This window comes from Prionailurus viverrinus, chromosome D3, assembly GCF_022837055.1.
Source record: "Prionailurus viverrinus isolate Anna chromosome D3, UM_Priviv_1.0, whole genome shotgun sequence".
Lineage (NCBI taxonomy): Eukaryota > Metazoa > Chordata > Mammalia > Carnivora > Felidae > Prionailurus > Prionailurus viverrinus.
The window spans coordinates 32,588,130-32,608,385 of NC_062572.1; the positions used below are offsets into that span (position 1 = coordinate 32,588,130).

The window sequence follows — 20,256 nt, forward strand, 5'->3', positions numbered from 1 at the left end:
TCTAACTCATTCCTGTGACACAAGTAAACACAAATCCACTGCCATCCATGATAAAAACAAGTTTCAGCACTGGTCCTCCAAGAAAAATATCATTAAAGGTCCTGGCCCTTCAGAGAACATTACACCCAAAGTTTCTACCTACCACTATCACAATTCACAGATTTCCTGATCTCCACAATGCACACACATGAACATACACCAAACCCATCAGCAGCAAAGCAAAACACGGTCCATCATCCTCTGCTTTCAAAGGGAAAAAGAGCTCGAACCTGTATCTTTCTTCAAATACAATTCTTGATCTTTTAAAAAAAAATTTTTTTTTAACATTTATTTATTTTTGAGACAGAGAGAGACAGAGCATGAACAGGGGAGGGTCAGAGAGAGGGAGACACAGAATCTGAAACAGGCTCCAGGCTCTGAGCTGTCAGCACAGAGCCCGATGCGGGGCTCGAACTCGCGGACCGCGAGATCATGACCTGAGCCGAAGTCGGCCGCTTAGCCGACTGAGCCGACTGAGCCACCCAGGCACCCCACAATTCTTGCTCTTATTCAAATGTTATATTTGCACACAATAAAATCCCACATACATCTCACTCACATGCACCCCAGAGAGTAGGGAAAACAGGGAGAAGTTGGTAAAGGGGAAGAAACTTTCAACTATAATATGAGTAAGATCTGAGGATCTAATGTAAAGCAAGGTGGCTTTAGTTGAAATCATTGCACTGTGTAAATGAAATTTGCTGAGAGAGAACTTAAATATTTTCACCAAAAAAAAAAAAAGATAAAATGTGAGGTGAGATAGATACATAATTAACTAGATGGGGGGATCCTTTCACAGTGTATACATATATCAAATTACCATGATGTACACTATAAATATTTTATAATCTTTTTTTGTGAACTATACTTCAATAAAGCTGAAATTAAAAAAAAAATTAAAGAAAGTTGCTAAGCACAACCAAGATGTTGACAGTTATGACTCTGGAGCCCCAGCTGACTGGTCCCATTACTGTGAAGATCTGCCCTATGAGGTCGTCTTTCTTCCTCCTTTGCATCTCAGTGTGCTGCTCCACCTCAGCACCTCGTGGCTTCTCCCCTTCACTAGGTTGGATCCTGTCTCCCTCAAAGACTTTTTCCTTCCTCCATCTCCTTCCCCTTCCTTCCCAGAGCCTCTAGGCTCTGTACTGGACAGACATTACAGTGGACATTACAGCATGAGGGAGGCTGCAGAGGCACAGGCAGGACCCACACTAGGGCCACCTAAACTAAGACACCTGCAAGCTGGAGCACACTCTACCTATCTATCTAGTTCCTGATGTGGCTTGCACACTGATTCCTCCAAATGCTTTTTTCTACATGATCTTAACAACTATCATAGCAACAGGACTATCCTCAAAAACTGTTGAAAAGGTGCCACTTGTGGCCAATGTGCGGGTGGGCGGGGGGGGGGGTGCCTACCGCCTCTAATAACCTTCTGAGTTATGTCTCTGTGCCTCTGCCCTTATGGGGTGCATACCAAGATCACCTGAAGTCCACCTATTCTGTGGAGAAGGGTTCTCCCAGGCAACTTCCTCTTTATTCTTTGTCTTTCCCTGTCACTGTCTAACTGGACAAGTTAGTATGTTGACGTTATACAGTGGAAAGAGAACTGGCCTAAGAGATAGAAAGCATTCATATCAGGGTATCTGCCACTGACTATTTTTGTGACCTTGAGAGAGTTATTTACACTCCCTGGGTTTAAAGTTCCCAGGTCTATAAAGAGGATCACTAAACTAGGTGATCTCTCAGGACCTTCCTGTACATAATTGTTTTATAGCGTAGCTTCACTCGCTTACTCAAAAACCTTCAATGACTTCCTTCAAGATAGAGAATAAAAACTGTTTGGACTGAAATCCCTGGCTTTTCAGAATCTGGCCTCAACCTGCCTTTTGTAGTATTGTTTCTCAAAATCAGCCCTTACCTCCAAGCAAGCTGGTTTATCATGACAATTCGTACATGACATTTCTGGGAACCCATTCCCCGCCCCCCCCACCCCTGTGCTTCTAGCCCCTCCTGCTGTTCAAGAAAATGAGAGTTCTCCAGCCCCATGATGAGGTCTGCCCTGAGCACCCAAGTTCAAAGAGATTTTCCCTGCTGTCCCACACACTAGCACTAGAGAAACTGCCCCAAGCTTTTATGGATCTTCTCAAGTGCATTATCTTTTTAAAAAATTTTAATGTTTCATTTATTTTTGAGACAGAGAGACAGAGTGCAAGTGGGGGAAGGGCAGAGACAGAGGGAGACACAGAATCTGAAGCAGGTTCCAGGCTCTGAGCTGACAGCACAGAGCCCAACGCAGGGCTCGAACTCACGAACCATGAGATCATGACCTGAGCCAAAGTCAACGCTTAACCGACTGAGCCACCCAGGTGCCCTGACAAGTGCATCATTTTTAGCACTGGATGGAAACATCTGGAAAACAGAGATCATATTCTGCATACCCTGCACCCATCCCATCCTCCATATATCCTGCACCCACCCTATTACTCAGCCCTGTGCCTCTTACATACTCAACCCCAAAAATATTCTCCATGAAACATGCCTCCAAAAAAAGGGTACATTGCTTGTATTTAGTATATCATTTTCTGCAAGTAAATACCCTAAATATATCTAGAGCACTCTCCAACCTCCTGTTCAGATATTATCTTTCAGCAACTAATTCTCTTTCAACTTTTAAAAATTAATCAGTCCTGGTATGCTGGGTTTTTTTTTTTGGGGAGAAGCTAACTACCCTGGCCATCAGTTCTTATCATTTCCAGATTAAATGTCTCAACATGAGAACAAACATGGAACTACAAGAGCATGAGGAAGCAGTGGTTACTGGCCCCTGACAGCCTTGTGGGGGTTAACAGGATACACTGATAGGTCTGAGGAAGTGAAGACCCTTTCCATCTCCTAAGATCAGATTAGCATTTAAAAATTTGGTGTCATGCCAAGCTCTCTCCCCATGGAACAGACGACACTTGACATTTCTATCTTCTAAGTATACCTAACAGAAAGAGGAGGGTGTCTCTGAGGAGTGCATTTTCCTTGGTCGCCCTTCTGTGGAAAACTACATCAAATAATAGACACAGATTTAAATCAAGTCACAGAAGGTAAATAATTGTCCTTGCCTGGCCCAGCCACTCCCTCCATGACAGAGAGAGTTGCCGTCAAACTTCAACCAGCTGCCTGCTTCAAACCCAGACTGGTTGGGAGAGGCTGTGAGTATGAGCAAACCCCACTGGTGTACCTTACAGGAACAACAGCTAGGCCTTCCCCCCAAGATCTAAGGAGAAAGGGATCAGAAATTTAGCTCATGTTCCTTGTTCTTCCTTTTTTTTAAAAAAAATTTTTTTTTCAATGTTTATTTATTTTTGGGACAGAGAGAGACAGAGCATGAACGGGGGAGGGGCAGAGAGAGAGGGAGACACAGAATCGGAAACAGGCTCCAGGCTCCGAGCCATCAGCCCAGAGCCTGACGCGGGGCTCGAACTCACGGACCGCGAGATCGTGACCTGGCTGAAGTCGGACGCTTAACCGACTGCGCCACCCAGGCGCCCCATGTTCTTCCCTTTTTTAGAATCAAATGAAGTAACAGAAGCCCCAAACCCCCAATAAAGAGAAAAGATAAGGAGGCAACACACTTAGGCACCCTTTCCATTACAGGTGTGTGCCAACGTGAGGGCAGGTACCTTTTCTCAAAGAAGGGGAACAATACTATATTCTCCTAGCCAAGGCACATTCATGAGCCCACAAGTCACCCCACAAAATCTCTGGAGTCTCTAAAACAGGCAGATGCACGCTTTGTTTCTCTGACTGTAAGTGAACAGAACCAAAAAGCGTTGGGGTTCTGCCAAGTGTTGTGGTTCACCCTCCAGACACCCAAGGCCGCCAGTATGAGCTGACATCACTCCTGCAACATCATGCCTTGTTGCCACAAATGGACACTCTCTATAGGTTATCTAAAGGGCAGGCAAGTTTATGCCGTAAGTGTAAGAGTCTGATGGGGACAACAGGCAAAAATTTGGGGGAAGAAAGATGCCTTTCTGAAATACCAACACACCTTCCAGGCTACCTCGGCAGTATTTCTGGGAAGAGACATTTTGGAACAAGGACTGACTTGTTCCTTGCTTATGGCTGCAGCTCTTGAACACAGGATTTCTTTCTTCCCTCTCCAGGAATTATATACTTTAAGAATACTTTTCATCTTTGTTTTTCCTTTTCTTTCTGGGAAGAAAGAAGCAAAAACTGTCTACTTTTCCCTCTGCTCTCAGAGCATAACAAGAATGGATGAAGGAGTAAAAAAATTATTATTGCTAAATTTATGTTGTTGGAGTTTTTTTTCCAAATTAAAAGTTTATGTTCACCTCTCTGTTGAGACATGATCAAAAAACCTATGAGCCCAGATAGTGAATTCAGGGGCCTTACACTTGGGCTGGAGGGGAATAGGAGGGTCAACTCCAGCTCTGCAGTAGAGGACATGTCACATCGTAGTTGTATTTTAGCTGTATTTTTACAATTACTCAAAGATGGTTCCTTTCAAGCTTTACCACAGATGCTTTTGAATGTTTTCTTTTTTTTTAATTTAAATTAAAAAAAATTTTTACTATTTATTTATTTTTGAAAGAGAAAGAGACAGAGCACAAGCAGAGAAGGTGCAGAGAGAAAGGATGACACAGAATCCAAAGCAAACTCCAGTCTCCGAACTGTCAGCACAGAGCCCAGCGCGGGGCTTGGACCCACAAACTGTGAGATCACGACCTGAGCCGAAGTTGGACGCTTAACTGACTGAGCCACCCAGACTCCCCTTGAGTAAGTTTTCTAAGGCAAATATATGACTACTCACATCAAGCCCAAAAATGAAGCCCTTTCCAGTTGAGTTGAGTCATGCTCCTTGTTGGTGGTCCCTTGCCTTCCCCCATAATTTCATCCTGATAGCAAACAGCCCCTTCCCCACCACCGCCACATTTAGATTGTGAGTTTTCATAAACAGAAACTCACTACTTATATCATGTAAACACCATTCTTGGCACTGAGGAAACATAGAGTAAAATAACCATCAAAAAGTAGCCCTGTACTAGAGCACAGCCTGGCAGGGTACTTGTAAGATTTTTATCTCATTTCCCACAGCCCCATTAGCAGAGCTGCTTGTGATGAGATCCAGCTTTGGAAAGTTCTCAAGAGATTCATCAGAAAAGAAATCAAGCCAGGTGAGTTTCTAAAACCCTTCTTAATTAAGAGGCTAAACCCTAGAAAATGAACAGTCAGAATGGACAGCCTTGACTGGTGGGGTACCTGGCTCATCAATATACACAATTAATGCAGGTCACCCAACGGTCTGTGTTCTTATTTTAATGACACAAGAAGACATCCTCCTTTTCTGTTCTCTGGCCTTCCAAAGACCATGTCTGAATTAAATCATTCTGCATTCTGTGGCAGAGTACAGTTGAAATCAATAGTGTTATCATACTACAACTCTCCTTTCACGTTCTCCCTAATGCCTAGTATTAGTCAAGTTTGCACTAAAATTGATCAGTAACAGAGGGCGGTTTCTCTTAACACCCCTGCCACATCTAACCTCCCCTCCCACCCATTGGCCTCCCCCAGGAAGCAGGATCCACATTGATTTCTATCTGATTACAGGAGAGCTTGCCCTGACTTTCCCCGGTTACTTAAGCCGGCGTCTCATTGCGTGTCCTTAGAGACCAGGGCTTCGCTCAGGCAGAGAGCGTCTAGACAGTATTCATGACCCATCTGTCTGGCACGGCCCAGCGGATGGCAAACTCTATTAGAACTGAAACCATTTTTCCCTCCTCCTCCTCCCATCCCTCTCTCCCTTTGCAAAGCAGGAATCTGACACTGAAAATTACTATCATTGTTGCAATTCTCAAAATAGCACCGCCAGACTTTCATTAACATCCACGCTAGACTACTAAATATTTAAAGAAGTGGATAAATTTCATCTGAAGTGGGACAGCCCTGCACACATGAAAGCAGGAACAGAATCAAAATGTAAATCTAAGAGGTTGTTTTTATCCACGTAAATTTAGTGTCACAGCAGGAGGAAATGATGCCTCAGGTTTATTGAAACTTTCCCTCCCATTCGTTCTCTGCCTTTGTTTATCTGAAAAGGCAGAATTGTGTTTCAAGACCCTACAAGATTTTAATTGATCGGAAAACTGTCTTGGAGAAACAAAGGCAGAAAACCAAAGGGGGAGCAGGGGAAGGAGGCCCCTCTTTGGCAGTGAAGAAGGAGGGTGAGCACGCTGCTAGTGCCTCCTCTGTGGCTCACCCCACAAAACACATCCAGGTGGAATGCTGCCAGTGATAACCTGCAATCTGATCAGGCTCAGCCAAACAGATGCACATCCTTCTCCTCACCTTGTTTTAAATACCATCTTGGGTCATTTTCATACAAGTCAATAATGGTTTTTGTCATGGATTCTTTTTTTTTCTTTTTTTTAACGTTGAAACAGGGGTGGGGAGCCCTGTCAAAGAATACATACACACTGCTCTGTAGAACAGCTTGATTTACTACAAGCAGCCTCTATTGCTGGCCCTGACCAAGGTAAGCCAGAATTCAGCAAGTGGAGCCTTCAAAGCACAAGCCGTCCCCACCCCCCATGCTCTAGGACAACACAACACACTGGAAGACCCTTGTTCCACCCTCCCTGCAGTCAGCAATATCAAAGGTCTAATCCACTGGGTTGCTTAAGGACCCAGGAAATAGGCAGTGCCCTCCCTCCACTGGGACAGCTGAAAGGGGTCTGAAGGGACCACAGTGCACACACAAGATCTGAAGGGAAATTAGGGGTCTAGGGCCACAAGCCCACATCTGGCCAAGGAGGGCTCTTGGTGCTCACAGCAGGTAAAAGGGGGAGGGTAATGGCAGAAATTCGCTTTGCTCACTGGATCCCACCAAGCATGAGCCACACAATCTCTCATGTGTACAGGGCAGCTGTCATCACACTCACCCTCCTGATGGGGAAAGTCAGACAGAGAGGGGAACTGACTTCCCCCGGGTCACTAAATAGTACACAACCTGGGCAGAACTGAAGAAGGGATTAATTAATTAATTAATTAATTAGTAGAGGAAACCCAATAATCCTTGACACACTAGGACTACAGGGTTAATTTTTTGTAATCTATTTTAAAATCCAGGGTGAAACCAAGATTATCAGCATCTATGTATTGATTAAAAATTATCATATAAACAACTTCTCTTGGAGCACGCACTTCTATGGGTGCTCATAATAACAGTCTGTCTGATCTCTAGCCCCAAACCCTACAAACCTCTAAAAACTGCTGAGTAGATCCTTAACCTTGCTCAAAAAAAAAATCATGATAAAAACCCCAAACACCTAGAAGCAAAAACAAAACCACAGCCTAAGTTCAATACCTAACTGCAGCATGTTCTAGCTCTGTGAGCCTGAATAAATTACCCAAACTCTCTGAGTACTGTCTCGTATGAAAACTTTCTAGGATGGTTTTGAGGTGAATGAGATGATGCATGTAAACAGCTGACACTCAGTAATGGCAGCTCTGTGCCTACCTCATCTCTACCCCTGAAGCTGCAGGCCTTCAGATAAACTCTTTGTACCCACTGGTCATCAGAGAAAGGGAACAGTGTTTCCATACATCCTCTTTGAATAAAGAGTGACAAAACACACGAGAACCAGAAATGGGTAAAAAACCAGGGTCAGTGAGCACCCAGTGTGCACTCCTGTTTTTCAACATTCAAGATGATCAACAGATTAAGAGTGGGAGGGATCTGACAGGTGTCCTAGCGCAGCCTCCTCACAAGCAGTTCTCCTGCTGAGCCTTTGCTGAGAAACACAAACAATATTCTATGAAGGACCCAAATGAGGCAACTGGCACGAGTTTAATGTGAACTGTATATTGGAAACAGAACTGTGTCAACATTACATTTTCAGGGTTTGGGTAACTATGTTATGGTTATGAAAGCGTCTCTTTTTCTTAGGAAATACACATTGAAATATTTTGAGGTAAAGAGACATGATGTCTGCAACTTACTCTAAACTGGGTCAGAAAAATTAAGATGTTAATATAGAGAGACAGAATGATAAAAAGAATTAGTTTTGTAACTTTATTCTAAGTTTGATGATTATTTCAAAGTGAATTTTAAAAGACAGCAAATAAACAGGATATAAATGTAATAATATTTACTGAGCATTTATAAAGCATTATTGTAATTGCTTTACCTAAACTATCTTATTAAATCTTCAGAAGAACCCTTTGAAGGAAATACCAATATTATCATCTTCATCTATAAATGAGAAAATCAAGATAGGAAGAGGTTAAGCAACTTGCCTAAAGCTACAGTGAGTGAGTGGTGACTACAGGATTGGAACTCAGGACCTAATACTATACTTTGTATTTTAATTTTTTTAATGTTTATTTATTTCTGTGAGAGAGAAAGAGAGAGAGAGAGAGAGTGGGAACAGGGGAGGAGCAGAGAGAGAGGGAGACACAGAATGTGAAGCACACTCTAGGCTCTGAGCTGTTGGACTCAGCCACCCAGGCACTCCTATACTTTGTATTTTAAGCAAATTGTAGGGCTAGTCTGGGAGCCCAATCACAGTTTATGGGACTACAGGAGAATATGTTCTCCAGGAGCAATAAGAAACCTGGGATGCTAAAGATACACTGGCATAAAACGGGGACCTGACCTGGTAGGACTAATCAGGTAACTAAAGCTACACAACATGTCCACACTGAGATGCACTCCCATACTTACACACACACACACACACACACACACACACACACACACACACACATAGCACACACTCTGGAACACACACTCACACTTCTTTAGGGCCTGGAAGGAAGCGTTTTACATTTCTTCAGGGCTCGGCATGAACCAGCCCTTCATATAAAGCATGTGGGTATCCAGAAGCCAAAGATTTATCTCCCAAGTGTTGTTGTATTGGGAAACCTTGACCTCAGTAAAGCACATCACATTAAAAGTCTATTACTTTTATATACTTTCATATACATCATAGTAAAAGTCTATCATACTGTTGATCACAGAATAAACACTACACTAGAGGAGGCTTATACTCTGGTTAGTTTGGGTGTTTATGGTAACCCAATATATACTGTAATGACAGACAATTTGGGAGGGCAGACCTTATCTTCATCTCTTTCTGTGTACTGTCATGTGGGCTGCCAGGATTGTATAGATATTTTTAACTCTTCAGTTCCACTAGCAGGGCACTAGGCCATGCCAACAGAAATTTTTTTGCATCCTCTGGTCAGACTTGAGTTTTCAAAAATAATCACGTTCATCCATTCATTCAGCAAACACATACAGGGCCGTGAACCACATGCTATATATTCCATGTATTATATGCTATATATGCCATATTACCATATGTTATATATGTCACATACCGTATGCTATATATGCCATGCACCATACGCTATATATACCACTCACCATATGCTAAATATATGCCATGCACCATATGCTATATATGCCATGGACTCTGGTGGGCATAGGGGCTATAGCAGAAACCTGTATAGGCCCTGTTCATTGAAGGTCATGCTTATAGCATGCTGAAAAGTAGCAGAGGAAGAATAAATGGTTTTCAGTTTAATTCAATAAATACTTTTCAAGTGTCCATATATGTACAGTCTATGCTATGTTAGGAGCATCAGTGCTCCCAAAGATGTAAGCATAGCCCCTGCCTTCAAAGAGCTCAACATCTAGTGGGGACTATATTTGTACACATATAATGATCAAGCAGAACAGACAGCACCTTACGAAGGGCACAATGTGCTGTAGAGTTCCAAGTAGGAGAAATTGTCTCTGGCTTTGGGGAGGGGATTAGAAGGGGTAACCACCACCTGGATATAACTGGCAGATGGTCAAAACACTAAAAAAACCACCAAATGAGAAACTGGTCTAGGGTGGAGGGAAAAATCATTGCTTCAGCTTTGGATGCTCAGGGCTTAAGAGGCTTGGAAGAGGCCCAATAAGCAGTTGGATACATTGGTCTGGGCTGGAGATAAGAATATGGGCACGGTTTTGATGCCCATGTGCTGTCTGGTATTACCCAGACAAGGGCTAGGAATGAGAACTATAAGCCAAGGTTAGCACCTGGGGGACAGAGTTGCTGCCAAAGAGAAGGAACAGCTGGAGGTGGCCAGAGACCAGTCAGCTGCAGATCCTGTGACCCAAGGGAACGGAATTTCAGAAAGGAGATAGATGATCAGCCTTGTCAACGGCAGAGAAAAGACTAGTAAAATCAGAAATGGAAAAAAGTCCACTGGACTTGGCAATGAGTAAGTGAGCCAGCAAAAGTAGCTAGGAGAGAGTGGTGGTTAGTACAAAGGGGTTACAGAGGAAGCAGTCAGGGGCTCTCAAGCTGTTTTCCAAATGCACTTTAAGGTGAGCCAGGGAATGGATGGAGGGTAGAAGCAAGCAGCGAAGTTCTGCACAAGTGGAGAAAAGCAGTAGAGGGCTCCAACTTAGGAACTGCAAGGATTCTCACAGATGCTGAGGGCCCTGTCCAAGTGGAGGCCATGTCCAGTCAAGGTGTGGTGCCTATTGGCAGCTGAAGCCCTCTAAGGAAGAGCTGGAGAGCAGATTACATCCCAGGGTCTACAAAGTAGATGCAACACAGAGTGGTGGGCTCAGAGGCACAGGGCTGTAGGGAGTTCAGAGGGCAAGGGAGGGAAAGGAAGGGTCAACTGGGTGAGGTGAAAGAACAGGCATGAGGAAATGAGTTCATGAGGCTCCTGGGCACTGGGGAACTGGACAGACCCTCCACTCCTGGAGTTTCACCTGTTTAAACAAGCCACTGGGATCCAGAATTCTGGATAAGACCTAGGAAGTGGATCACCCAAATACACCAGAGGGGGTTTGCCAAAAGGTGCCATATATACATTAGATGTGTTTTAATATATCAGTTCATAATGACACATAAAGAAAATCTCATTGGTTACCTCTGAAGGGTGATAGGGAACTTTCTCATTATTAATAAAACTGATCCTACATGATATCTACTTCATGGTAATCACATAGTTGATGAGAAGTTTCTCTTTATACAAGTATCCCCACTAATAAATGAAGAAAAAAGGGTAGTATTAGGTTATGACTATCTTGCAACCCCTCATGACTAACAATAATCATACAACAGAGGGACAACAAGACAGGGTGGGCCTCAGAATGGAAGACAATGGCACCTATGAAGCCACTTCACCTACACAACATTCAAACCTAAATCTCCCCAAACTCTAGATGTAACTATCAAATTACAGGAATTAGAAGGCACAGAGGAGCACATTTAGTGACTTCATGGGAAAGCAGTTAGCAAAATTCTGAGTATGGAAACCTTATAGAACAAACAATCCAGACCCTTCTACCAAAAAGTTACATGATGTAAGAAAGTAAAAAATTCTTCAGGGTGATATCAATCCATCTTGGAGCAATTTTTGGAGCCTCTTTGAATCCTGGTTCAAACAAACTGTAAAAGAACAAAACAAGGGTGCCTGGCTGGCTTAGTTGGTAGACCATGAGATTCTTGATCTTGGGATCATGAGTTTAAGCCCCCTGTTGGGCCTTAGAACTTAAAATAAATATTTTTTTAAAAACAGACTTTAAAACAAAACAACATACACATTTATAAGACAATTGAAGAAATATGAACTCTGACAGGATATGTGATGACAGTAGTGAGGGTTAACATTTACTGAAATAATTACAGAAAAAATTAAAGGCCTGGTCTTTGTGAAGACTGATCGTGGTAAGTTCTCCACCTGGTTATAAGCCTGGTCCCAAATATAAAATACTTGGTGTTAACTAAACTTATTGCAGTAATCATTTCACAATATACATTAAGGTCAAGTCTTATGCTATATACCTTAAACTTACACAGTGCTGTATGTCAATTATGTCTTAAAACTGAATGAATGAATGAATGAATGAATGAATGAACGAATGAACAAACAAACAAACAAGCAAGCATACTTGGAAAGTAGGAAGTTAACAGTCAAAGGTGAAGTACATGGTAGTACAGTTCAGTGCCTAAACATGACTTGAGCCTAGGTGCCAGTCCCTTTGGCAGGGTGGGGGGTGGGAGGCGGGGAGGGGAGAGGACTGTGAGAAGAGCGGGTTGGGAAGAAAGATACCCAGCTCAGATTTTAATATGTTGAATTTTATCTTATTTGCTTGTTATTACCCTAAATGGTCTTGAGCCAAAAAAAATTTCCTCCGTACAAAGACCTGTAGTTAAAATCCTGGCTTAATTGGGTATGCTTTATTAGCTTGAGTTCATTTGATTTTGAGATTCAGTTTTATGAGACCACCTATGGAGAAAGAAGCAACTTCCCCCTCCAGTAGGGATAGGAGCTCCTACACTCCCCACTTTCCCTGAATCAGATCCCCTCAGTTAATTGGAAATTCCACTGAAGCTGAAAGTGAAAGTTGTTCTGATTAAACTGCTGGCTTCGTTTCAAATTTGGGCTTACTCTTAAGGTCTAGTGGCATGAATTCCTTAGCAGCGATTGCTTAAGGAAGGTCTGTTCTTGCCAACACTTCCAAAGCACACAGCTCTTTCCAAGGCTACTCAATTATTGCTTCTTGGAAGTCAAAGGAACTCTGCCTCTCCCCAACCAAGATGTAGCACAGTGGCTTTGAAAATGTAGTGTAACAGGAAACACAGCCTGGTACGGAGAGAAGAGTTCACTGAATGTCTGGGAGTTGCAATGCCAACATCACTCAGAGCAACAGGTGAGCTGTGCAGCTCCCCCCTGCACATGCACAGCAGACACATAGGCAGTCCATCTTTTAGAGATGAGCAGAAAGTATAGCATGACTTACTGGCTTTTCTCTATGGGCCCAACTCACCTTTCCAACCCTGTCTCAAGCTACCCGCTCGCTACCCCTGATTCTCCCCATGTTCATGCTGTTCTTGGCTCTGACACGCTGTCCTCTCTATGCCACCCAGCATGTCTCCTCTACAAAGTCACCATGACTACCAGTCCAATAAAAATAATTCTCTCTAAACTATTGAACCACAAGATACTAGAATTGCTTAGCTCTCACTATCCTGTGTTAATATTTATTTATCTTTCAGTTCCTTGAATATCAGCACCTTGATAACAGGATCTATGTTTTCTTTCATCCCACACAATTCCTGGTACAATGCTCAAACAAGGCACTTAATAATTTTATTTGTAAATATAATAATATGTACAAAAATAATTCTTTCTATACAATAAATCATTTTATTTATATAATTTGTATTTTTAGTGCCCACGAGTACAATATATTGATGTAACAGCCAAGAGAAAAGACATGAGAAAAACTGACAATTTAGGCTGATAGCATTTTTCCTCCTCTATAAAAAGATGCATCCAACAAAAATCTTTCCACAAGGCCATAAACACCAGCCCAGTCATCCCCATATGTGCAAAATCCTTTGAGGCTAACAGGAAAATAAACTAGCCTCAGTCAATGGAGAGCCTAACCATAGTTAGCAAAGTAGACAAGGAGGTGAAACCACTCAGTTTAAGTTCCAACAACATTTTTTGACAGGAAAAACTACTTACAGCTCTTATAAGGGCCTCCATGATTATCAGTATTACCAACTCCACAAATGACACTAACATTTTCTTACTACCCTTAATTCATGGTAAATTTTAGCAAATATCAAGTGAGAGACAGAGATTACCAAGACATCTGAGCCATGGTGCACACCCACAGCCAATAACATAGGCATAAAACTGATTTTAGCTCATCTGGAAATCCAGAAGATTCCAATTTGCTTTACCATAAGCACAATCAAATAGCAGAACACCAAATGTTTCCTACAGGTGGAAACAAAGCAAATCAAGTAAATGGATCTTGTTCTTAAACAGGAACAAGGAGGAAGCACTATGTGTTTTTCTGGAATGTGATATTTTATATGCAGGAATTCCTGTAAAACTTCAAGTTCTCAAGGTAGAGAGGAAGGGGAGCCTCAACATCAGAGTTAGTACTCGGTGAAAGGCATACTGTCCATCTGCTATAGGAAATGTATTGGGAGATCTATTAAAACCCACTTTCAAATGGAGAGCTTCTAAGCCTCATTACACAGCTATTAACAGAAAGAAACATATCCTTTGTTTATATTCTTGCCCAATAGGGTATGGGGAAGAAAATATATTGATTCAATACTAGATCCTCTTCTAGCATCAACAAAGAGCAGGGAAGCTACAACCTTTCCCAAAGACTCCTGACTACAAAGAACACACTAGCTACAACAAACTCAGAGCAAGTGTCCTGATGTGACAAGTGGGCTGAGTTCCCTCTGGTGGCTGTGAAGAACTGGGGCAAAAGAGTGCAGAAGGGCCGCTGGCCACATCAGAGTAAGTTGCTCTCAGCTGAGGAGGGGACAGAGCAGATAGGAAACATCTAGAATTTGTGAAGATGAACTAACCTTTGGACACGTGAAAAATTTTGTAACATATGAAGAGTGAACCTGACATTAGAGACAAAGGATGCAAAGCCATGGTGGTCCACCTCTCCAAGAAATGGTCACACCATGAGAGGGGATGATGCTAGTAATGATGCAATTATGTAGACTATACTTTTTGTGTGTATTATTTCACTTAAATTCTCATAGCACCCTTATATGACTGAGAACTAATTCCTGTTTCATAGATAGGGAAACTAAGGGTCAAAGTGGTTTAGTCACTTCTTTGAGCTGAAACTTGAACCCAAGTCACAGCCATGGTCTCACTCTGTGTCCTTATGTCTCCTGGTTTTTGTCTTAATGCCCTATTTTAGCTACAAGGACACAACAAATGTTAGTTATATCTGAACATCAAGGACCAACAGCTTGTCAACAGGATCTTAAGATTCTTATTAGGACAAACTTTTGCAGCTGCCTGGGCAACTTTGAAACATTTATACCTGTAACTCCTTCACCTTGCTTTAAGCAAAATTAAAGCATTCACATTGTTAAAAAATGAATGAAAAGAGTGCCTGGATGGCTCAGTTGATTAAGTTGATTACTCTTGGTTGGTTGCTCTTAATTTTGGCTCAGGTCATGGTCTCAGAGTTTGTGAGTTCAAGCCCTATGTCAGATTCCACACTAACAGCATGGAGCCTGCTTGGGATTCTCTCTCTCTCCCTCCTTCTCTGCCCCTCCTCTGCTCATGCTCTCCTTCTCTAAATAAATAAATAAATAAATAAATAAATAAATAAATAAATAAATAATAAAATGAATGAATGAATGAATGAAAAAGTTACCTGGAAATAGGCTTTCAAAAACAGAAAAGAGGGGTACCTGGGTGTCAGTCAATTAAGCATCTGACACTTGGTTTTGGCTCAGGAGATGATCTCACAGTTTATGAGCAGAGTCCCACATCCTTGGGCTCCGTTGTGACAGCACAGAGATTGCTTGGGATTCTCTCTCTCCTTCTCTCTCTGCCCCTCCCCTGCTTGTGCTCTCACTCACTCTCTCTCAAAAATAATAAACTTTAAGAAAAGTACATTTTCAAAAACAGAAAAGAATGCTAACAAGAAGGGGAGAGAGGTGGGAGGAAGGGAAGGGAAAAGAAGAAGGGAAGGGAAAAGAAAGGAAGGGAAAGGGAGGAGAAGGGGGGAGTGGAGGGAAGAGGGTTCAATACAATAAGAGGACTGCAATTGAATTATCCTAAAGAGAAGGAGAAGCACCTTCAAGATACAGAGAAACAGTCTGTGAAGTGCCCAAGCTTAGAGGGACAAAGGTTCGGTTGGCTTGCTTTTCACACAGAACTCTCTAAACCAGTCAAAATACCACACAGTTGTAATATTCTCTCCATAGTCTATCATGTAATATGTTTGCTGTTACTCAAGTCTAGAGAAAACAAAATAAGAAATTGCCTTTACATTGTTCTTCTCCTTCTAAGACCCCCTGGCTTGAGTCTAGTTGACCTACATCAAGTGCTTAGGACTAGCAAGATTCTAAGTGCTTTCTGTGGACCATCCCGCTTAATCCTCACAATACCCATCCTCATGCCCCACTGTGCAGATAAAGTCAAAGAGCTGCCCCACTGTTAGGTGAGTGCCATGGCCAGGATCCCAACCCAAAAGTCAAACTCAGAGCAGGCAGGACAGTTCACTGTGGGGATCCCTTCCCTGTGTCCAAACAAGCTGCATTATGAAAATTACAGTACTTATGGCCACAAGGGCTACTCAATTATTGCTTCTGGTAAGTCAAAGGAACTCTGCTCTCCCCAACCAAGATGTGACACAAGCTTTGAAAAAATCTCCACAGGAGACACAAGGACCAAATATCAGGAAAGCATTCCTCCTAACCTTAAATTGTCTTCTTAAAGTATAGAGATAGGACTCTAAGAACACTCAGTATAAGAAAATGCAAACTGACATGAAGAGAATTATTACACTACTAGACTCCCGAATTTAGCAAGCATACTAGGCATGGCCATTTTCTGAGCTTGGCTTCAATATAAAAATACAGCAGGAATACAGAAAACCATTTCTTTTAAAAAATCTCCTCCCATTTCACATTACAGTATCAATATTTATGCAGTATGATAGCCATAATGGAAATGTTAAATCTGTAAATAAAAACAAATATAACTTCTCAAGATAATGTCAGTAAAACTGGGGAGAGAAGCTGAATTTCATAAAATGATCTCAGTAGGACCCCATGAAGAGGAGCAAACATCCCCCTTGGATGTGCTATTGCAAAGACATGCTCATCATCAACCCACTTCACTCAGCTCAAGAAAACACAGGAAAAGGTAAGGCAAATTTCCTAAGAGAAAAGTTCAGCAGTGTGTCAAAGCTGCCTTCTTACTCCTTCCTCTTCATAAAAACCATGAGATCAAAAAATGAATGAACTTCAAACTCTGATTTCACCTTTTCAAGTATAAGAAATGGTCAAAGCCTCAGCCTTGGGATGCAGACACGTAAACACCTCACTTAATTTGTTTTCTATCTAGTACCAAGCAGAAAAATACATGATCAGAACTTTTTTTCACATCCCATATAAATTTTTCTATTCTATTATTTTAATTACATGGTTAATTATGAACTCTCCACATCTTTCTTTGCTTATTTTAAATTATTTTCAAATTATTATTTTAAATTACTCTAAAACTTTTTACAAAACTGGCATGAATATTAAATCAATATATTATTTCTTACAATCCTGTTAGTGTTTCTAAGGTAAGTAGCCAAAGCCTATTCTAAAACACAATGCCACTGGCCATTTCTGAAAGTAGGATGAATTTCCCAATTTAGACACACCATCTTTCTATCCTGAAAGAAAAAAACACTCCCTTTGTGAAAATATAAAATTTCTTTTCTTAACCAAAAATCAACATCCTTTCTATTTCCCTATGACCTCACCTCCTAATTATTTCAAAAACACATCCAATTTAATGATACCAAAGTAAGTAGGAGGGACTTACAGTTGAAGATGCCGGGAGGTGGATGCTCGGTCACCAGGAGACAATTTTCTTCATCACTGTTGTCCCCACAGTCGTTCTGTTGATTACAGACCAGTGAACCAAGATACAAGCATTTACCGCTGGTGCAGGTGAATTTGCACTCTGGAAAAGTACAATATAAAGCATAAAGTAGTCAATACAAGTAGTGAATTCAATACTTGAATTTTTTTTTTCCCCATTTGTGCATTTGTGCACCATGACAGTTTGGGAAATCAGTCTATCTGTAGATTCCAAGAAACTGAACTTAGAAAGGGCTATCTTGGTAAGGATCTTATGAAATACACAAGACTGTGTCCCAGGGGCACTCTGGAGCCTGCTGTATATTACTCACCCATGTCTCTAACCCACAAAATAAGTAATACAGGTGCTTTCTTTCCATGACCTGCCCAGCAAAAAAAAAAAAAAAATCTGTGGCAGTTTCCCAAGCCTCCAAGGATGTGGGGACCCTGAGAAGAAGCAGCACAAGTCCAGAAGAACTTGGGAGCTCAGGCTTAACAAAAGGAGACTCAGATATTTTATTTCCAACTCATCACTGGATGTTGTGAAGCTCTGGGCAAAATATTTAACCTCTCTGGTATTCATTTATCTTGTGCCTCAGTAAAACCTATTTTAATAGCAAGCAAGGGGAGCACTGACTTTATAATATAAAGCATAGGAAAATAACGTGTGCTCTCTGCTAGCTAAGAAACATCAATGCCAAGGGCCATGTGAGTAACTTACAGAATATGATAGAGCCCAGCCCAAATCCCTATAGGCCACATTGAACATGGGATCCCTGAAATCTCTACAAATCAGTATGTGAAAATGGAATTTACTTTTACAAGACTTTAAAATAAATTTGCAAACTTAACACATTACTATCAAAGTAAGCATTTAAGAATAATGGAAATTACACAATTATATATACATGAGCACATAAAAATCTATGTATATCTTACATTGAATATCACCTTGCATTCTGACAGTGAGCTTTCTCCCAGGAGCACCCACAAAAGCTGGCAGAACTTGCACAGTATGTCCACATCACTGGGTACAAAAAAAACTTCAGGAAAAGCGTCTCAGATCACTACTGATGCTGACTATCACAGCCTCTTCATTTCTCCTCAATTTTGTCTGTCTAGAATATTGCTGGCAGGTCTGGATCAATTCCTAGGTCCTTTCAACTCTAAAATTCCATTATTCAGATGAAAGACTGGGCATCAACACACCAAGGCCTCCTCCCGTTATGCTAACAATAAACGGGGCTGCAAAGAGAATAACCCTTTTACCTGTTGCAAAGAGACAGAACTTAAATCCTCAAAATATTTCTGTAGCCCAATATGAAAAGGATATTACAATTCTCCATTTGTTCACATTTTCCTCAAAGAGTATAGAAGACACTAGCCCACCCCCTGACCTAATTTAGAACAGCATGTGAACACAGCCCAAATGCACATCTACAAGTTCATTGCCGGCCACAGGGTCTGGGTTAAAAAATTTGTGCACAGAGTGTGATCCAAGCCATGTGGTAGGAACATTGCTGATGCCAAATGCTCTTCCCATAAGGTAGAAATATTAAAATCCAGCTGTTTGAAATCACATTTATGAAGTGACTTTTTTTTACTTAATGGAAAAAAGGGATGTCAAGAAAAGAATTTATCTTACTTTCCAAAAGAAATATTACAGTTCAGATTAATACCAAACATGAAAAGGACATTAGCCAAAAACAGGCTGATGTTGTTGAAATGGTAACTGGAATAAAGGGAATACTAACCTAAACTGAATCAAACTCCATCTAAAAGATTAACCATTGCTATGGATTGAAAGGATATCAGGTTAGACTACCACATCCCAGTTTGTGTGGAACTTTAAACCAGCAGGAACATGAAAACACACCCACACTTTACTTATTTCAACTTGTTCAAGGGAGACCCAGTCCAGAGAACAAAATGTTTGCAAGGAAATGAATTATGTGATTCATGAATTCATGTAATCAATACTTTAGCCCCTTCTCTGTTATGTGCCAGGTATTGAGACGTGGAAACACAGAAATGAAAGAGCAAGCCCTCTTCAAAGGGCTCACAACATGAATTTTTTTAATCATATGAGAAGTGACCAATATATTTGCTAACTCTTTCCAATGACATATTTTCCTTCTTTATCTCCTTCATATCTAGAGTGCTGCCCGACAAGTGAATGCAACTCAATGAATCACATATTTGTTGAATAAATGAATGATCTAATCTGAGCCTCATAAAAACCCTGTGAAATAATTAAGTTAGATATTATTCCCATTTCATAGATGAGGAAATTAAGACTCAGAGATTAAGTGGTTTGCCCATAATTAAACTCCTAATAAATGGCAACATTCAGATGTGTGTCCAAATCCATTACCTCTGGTCGCAGGCTCTCTCCAGAACTGCCTCTCAGTTTCCAAGTGTGCTTTCATAAATGTGTAAGGTTCATTTGTAATGAGGATGTCCACATATGTAACAAGGTTCTCAAAACAGTTTCTTTTTTTTTTAATCTTTATTTAGTTTTGAGAGAGAGAGAGACAAAGTGCGAGTGGGGGAGGAACAGAGAGAGAGGGAGACACAGAATCTGAAGGAGGCCCCAGGCTCTGAGCTGTCAGCACAGAGCCCAACACAGGGATTGAACTCACAAGCTATGAGCTCATGACCTGAGCCTAAGTCGGATGCTTAACCCACTGAGCCACACAGGAGCCCAAAACAGTTTCTTTTCTTAAGTAGGCTTAACATAACTCAGGATACATTAATAAGG

General features: G+C 41.4%; 1 protein-coding gene across 10 annotated transcripts in view; it reads right to left on the reverse strand.

Annotated features, from left to right (window-relative positions):
- Positions 1–20,256, reverse strand: part of LDLRAD4 (low density lipoprotein receptor class A domain containing 4) — a 456,253-nt gene that overhangs the window by 186,684 nt on the left and 249,313 nt on the right. For all 10 annotated transcript variants that reach the window (XM_047827465.1, XM_047827458.1, XM_047827462.1 and 7 more), the window contains one exon: positions 17,458–17,598. In XM_047827465.1, coding sequence (XP_047683421.1) covers positions 17,458–17,598 — 141 coding nt within the window. The remainder of the gene's footprint in view (positions 1–17,457; positions 17,599–20,256) is intronic.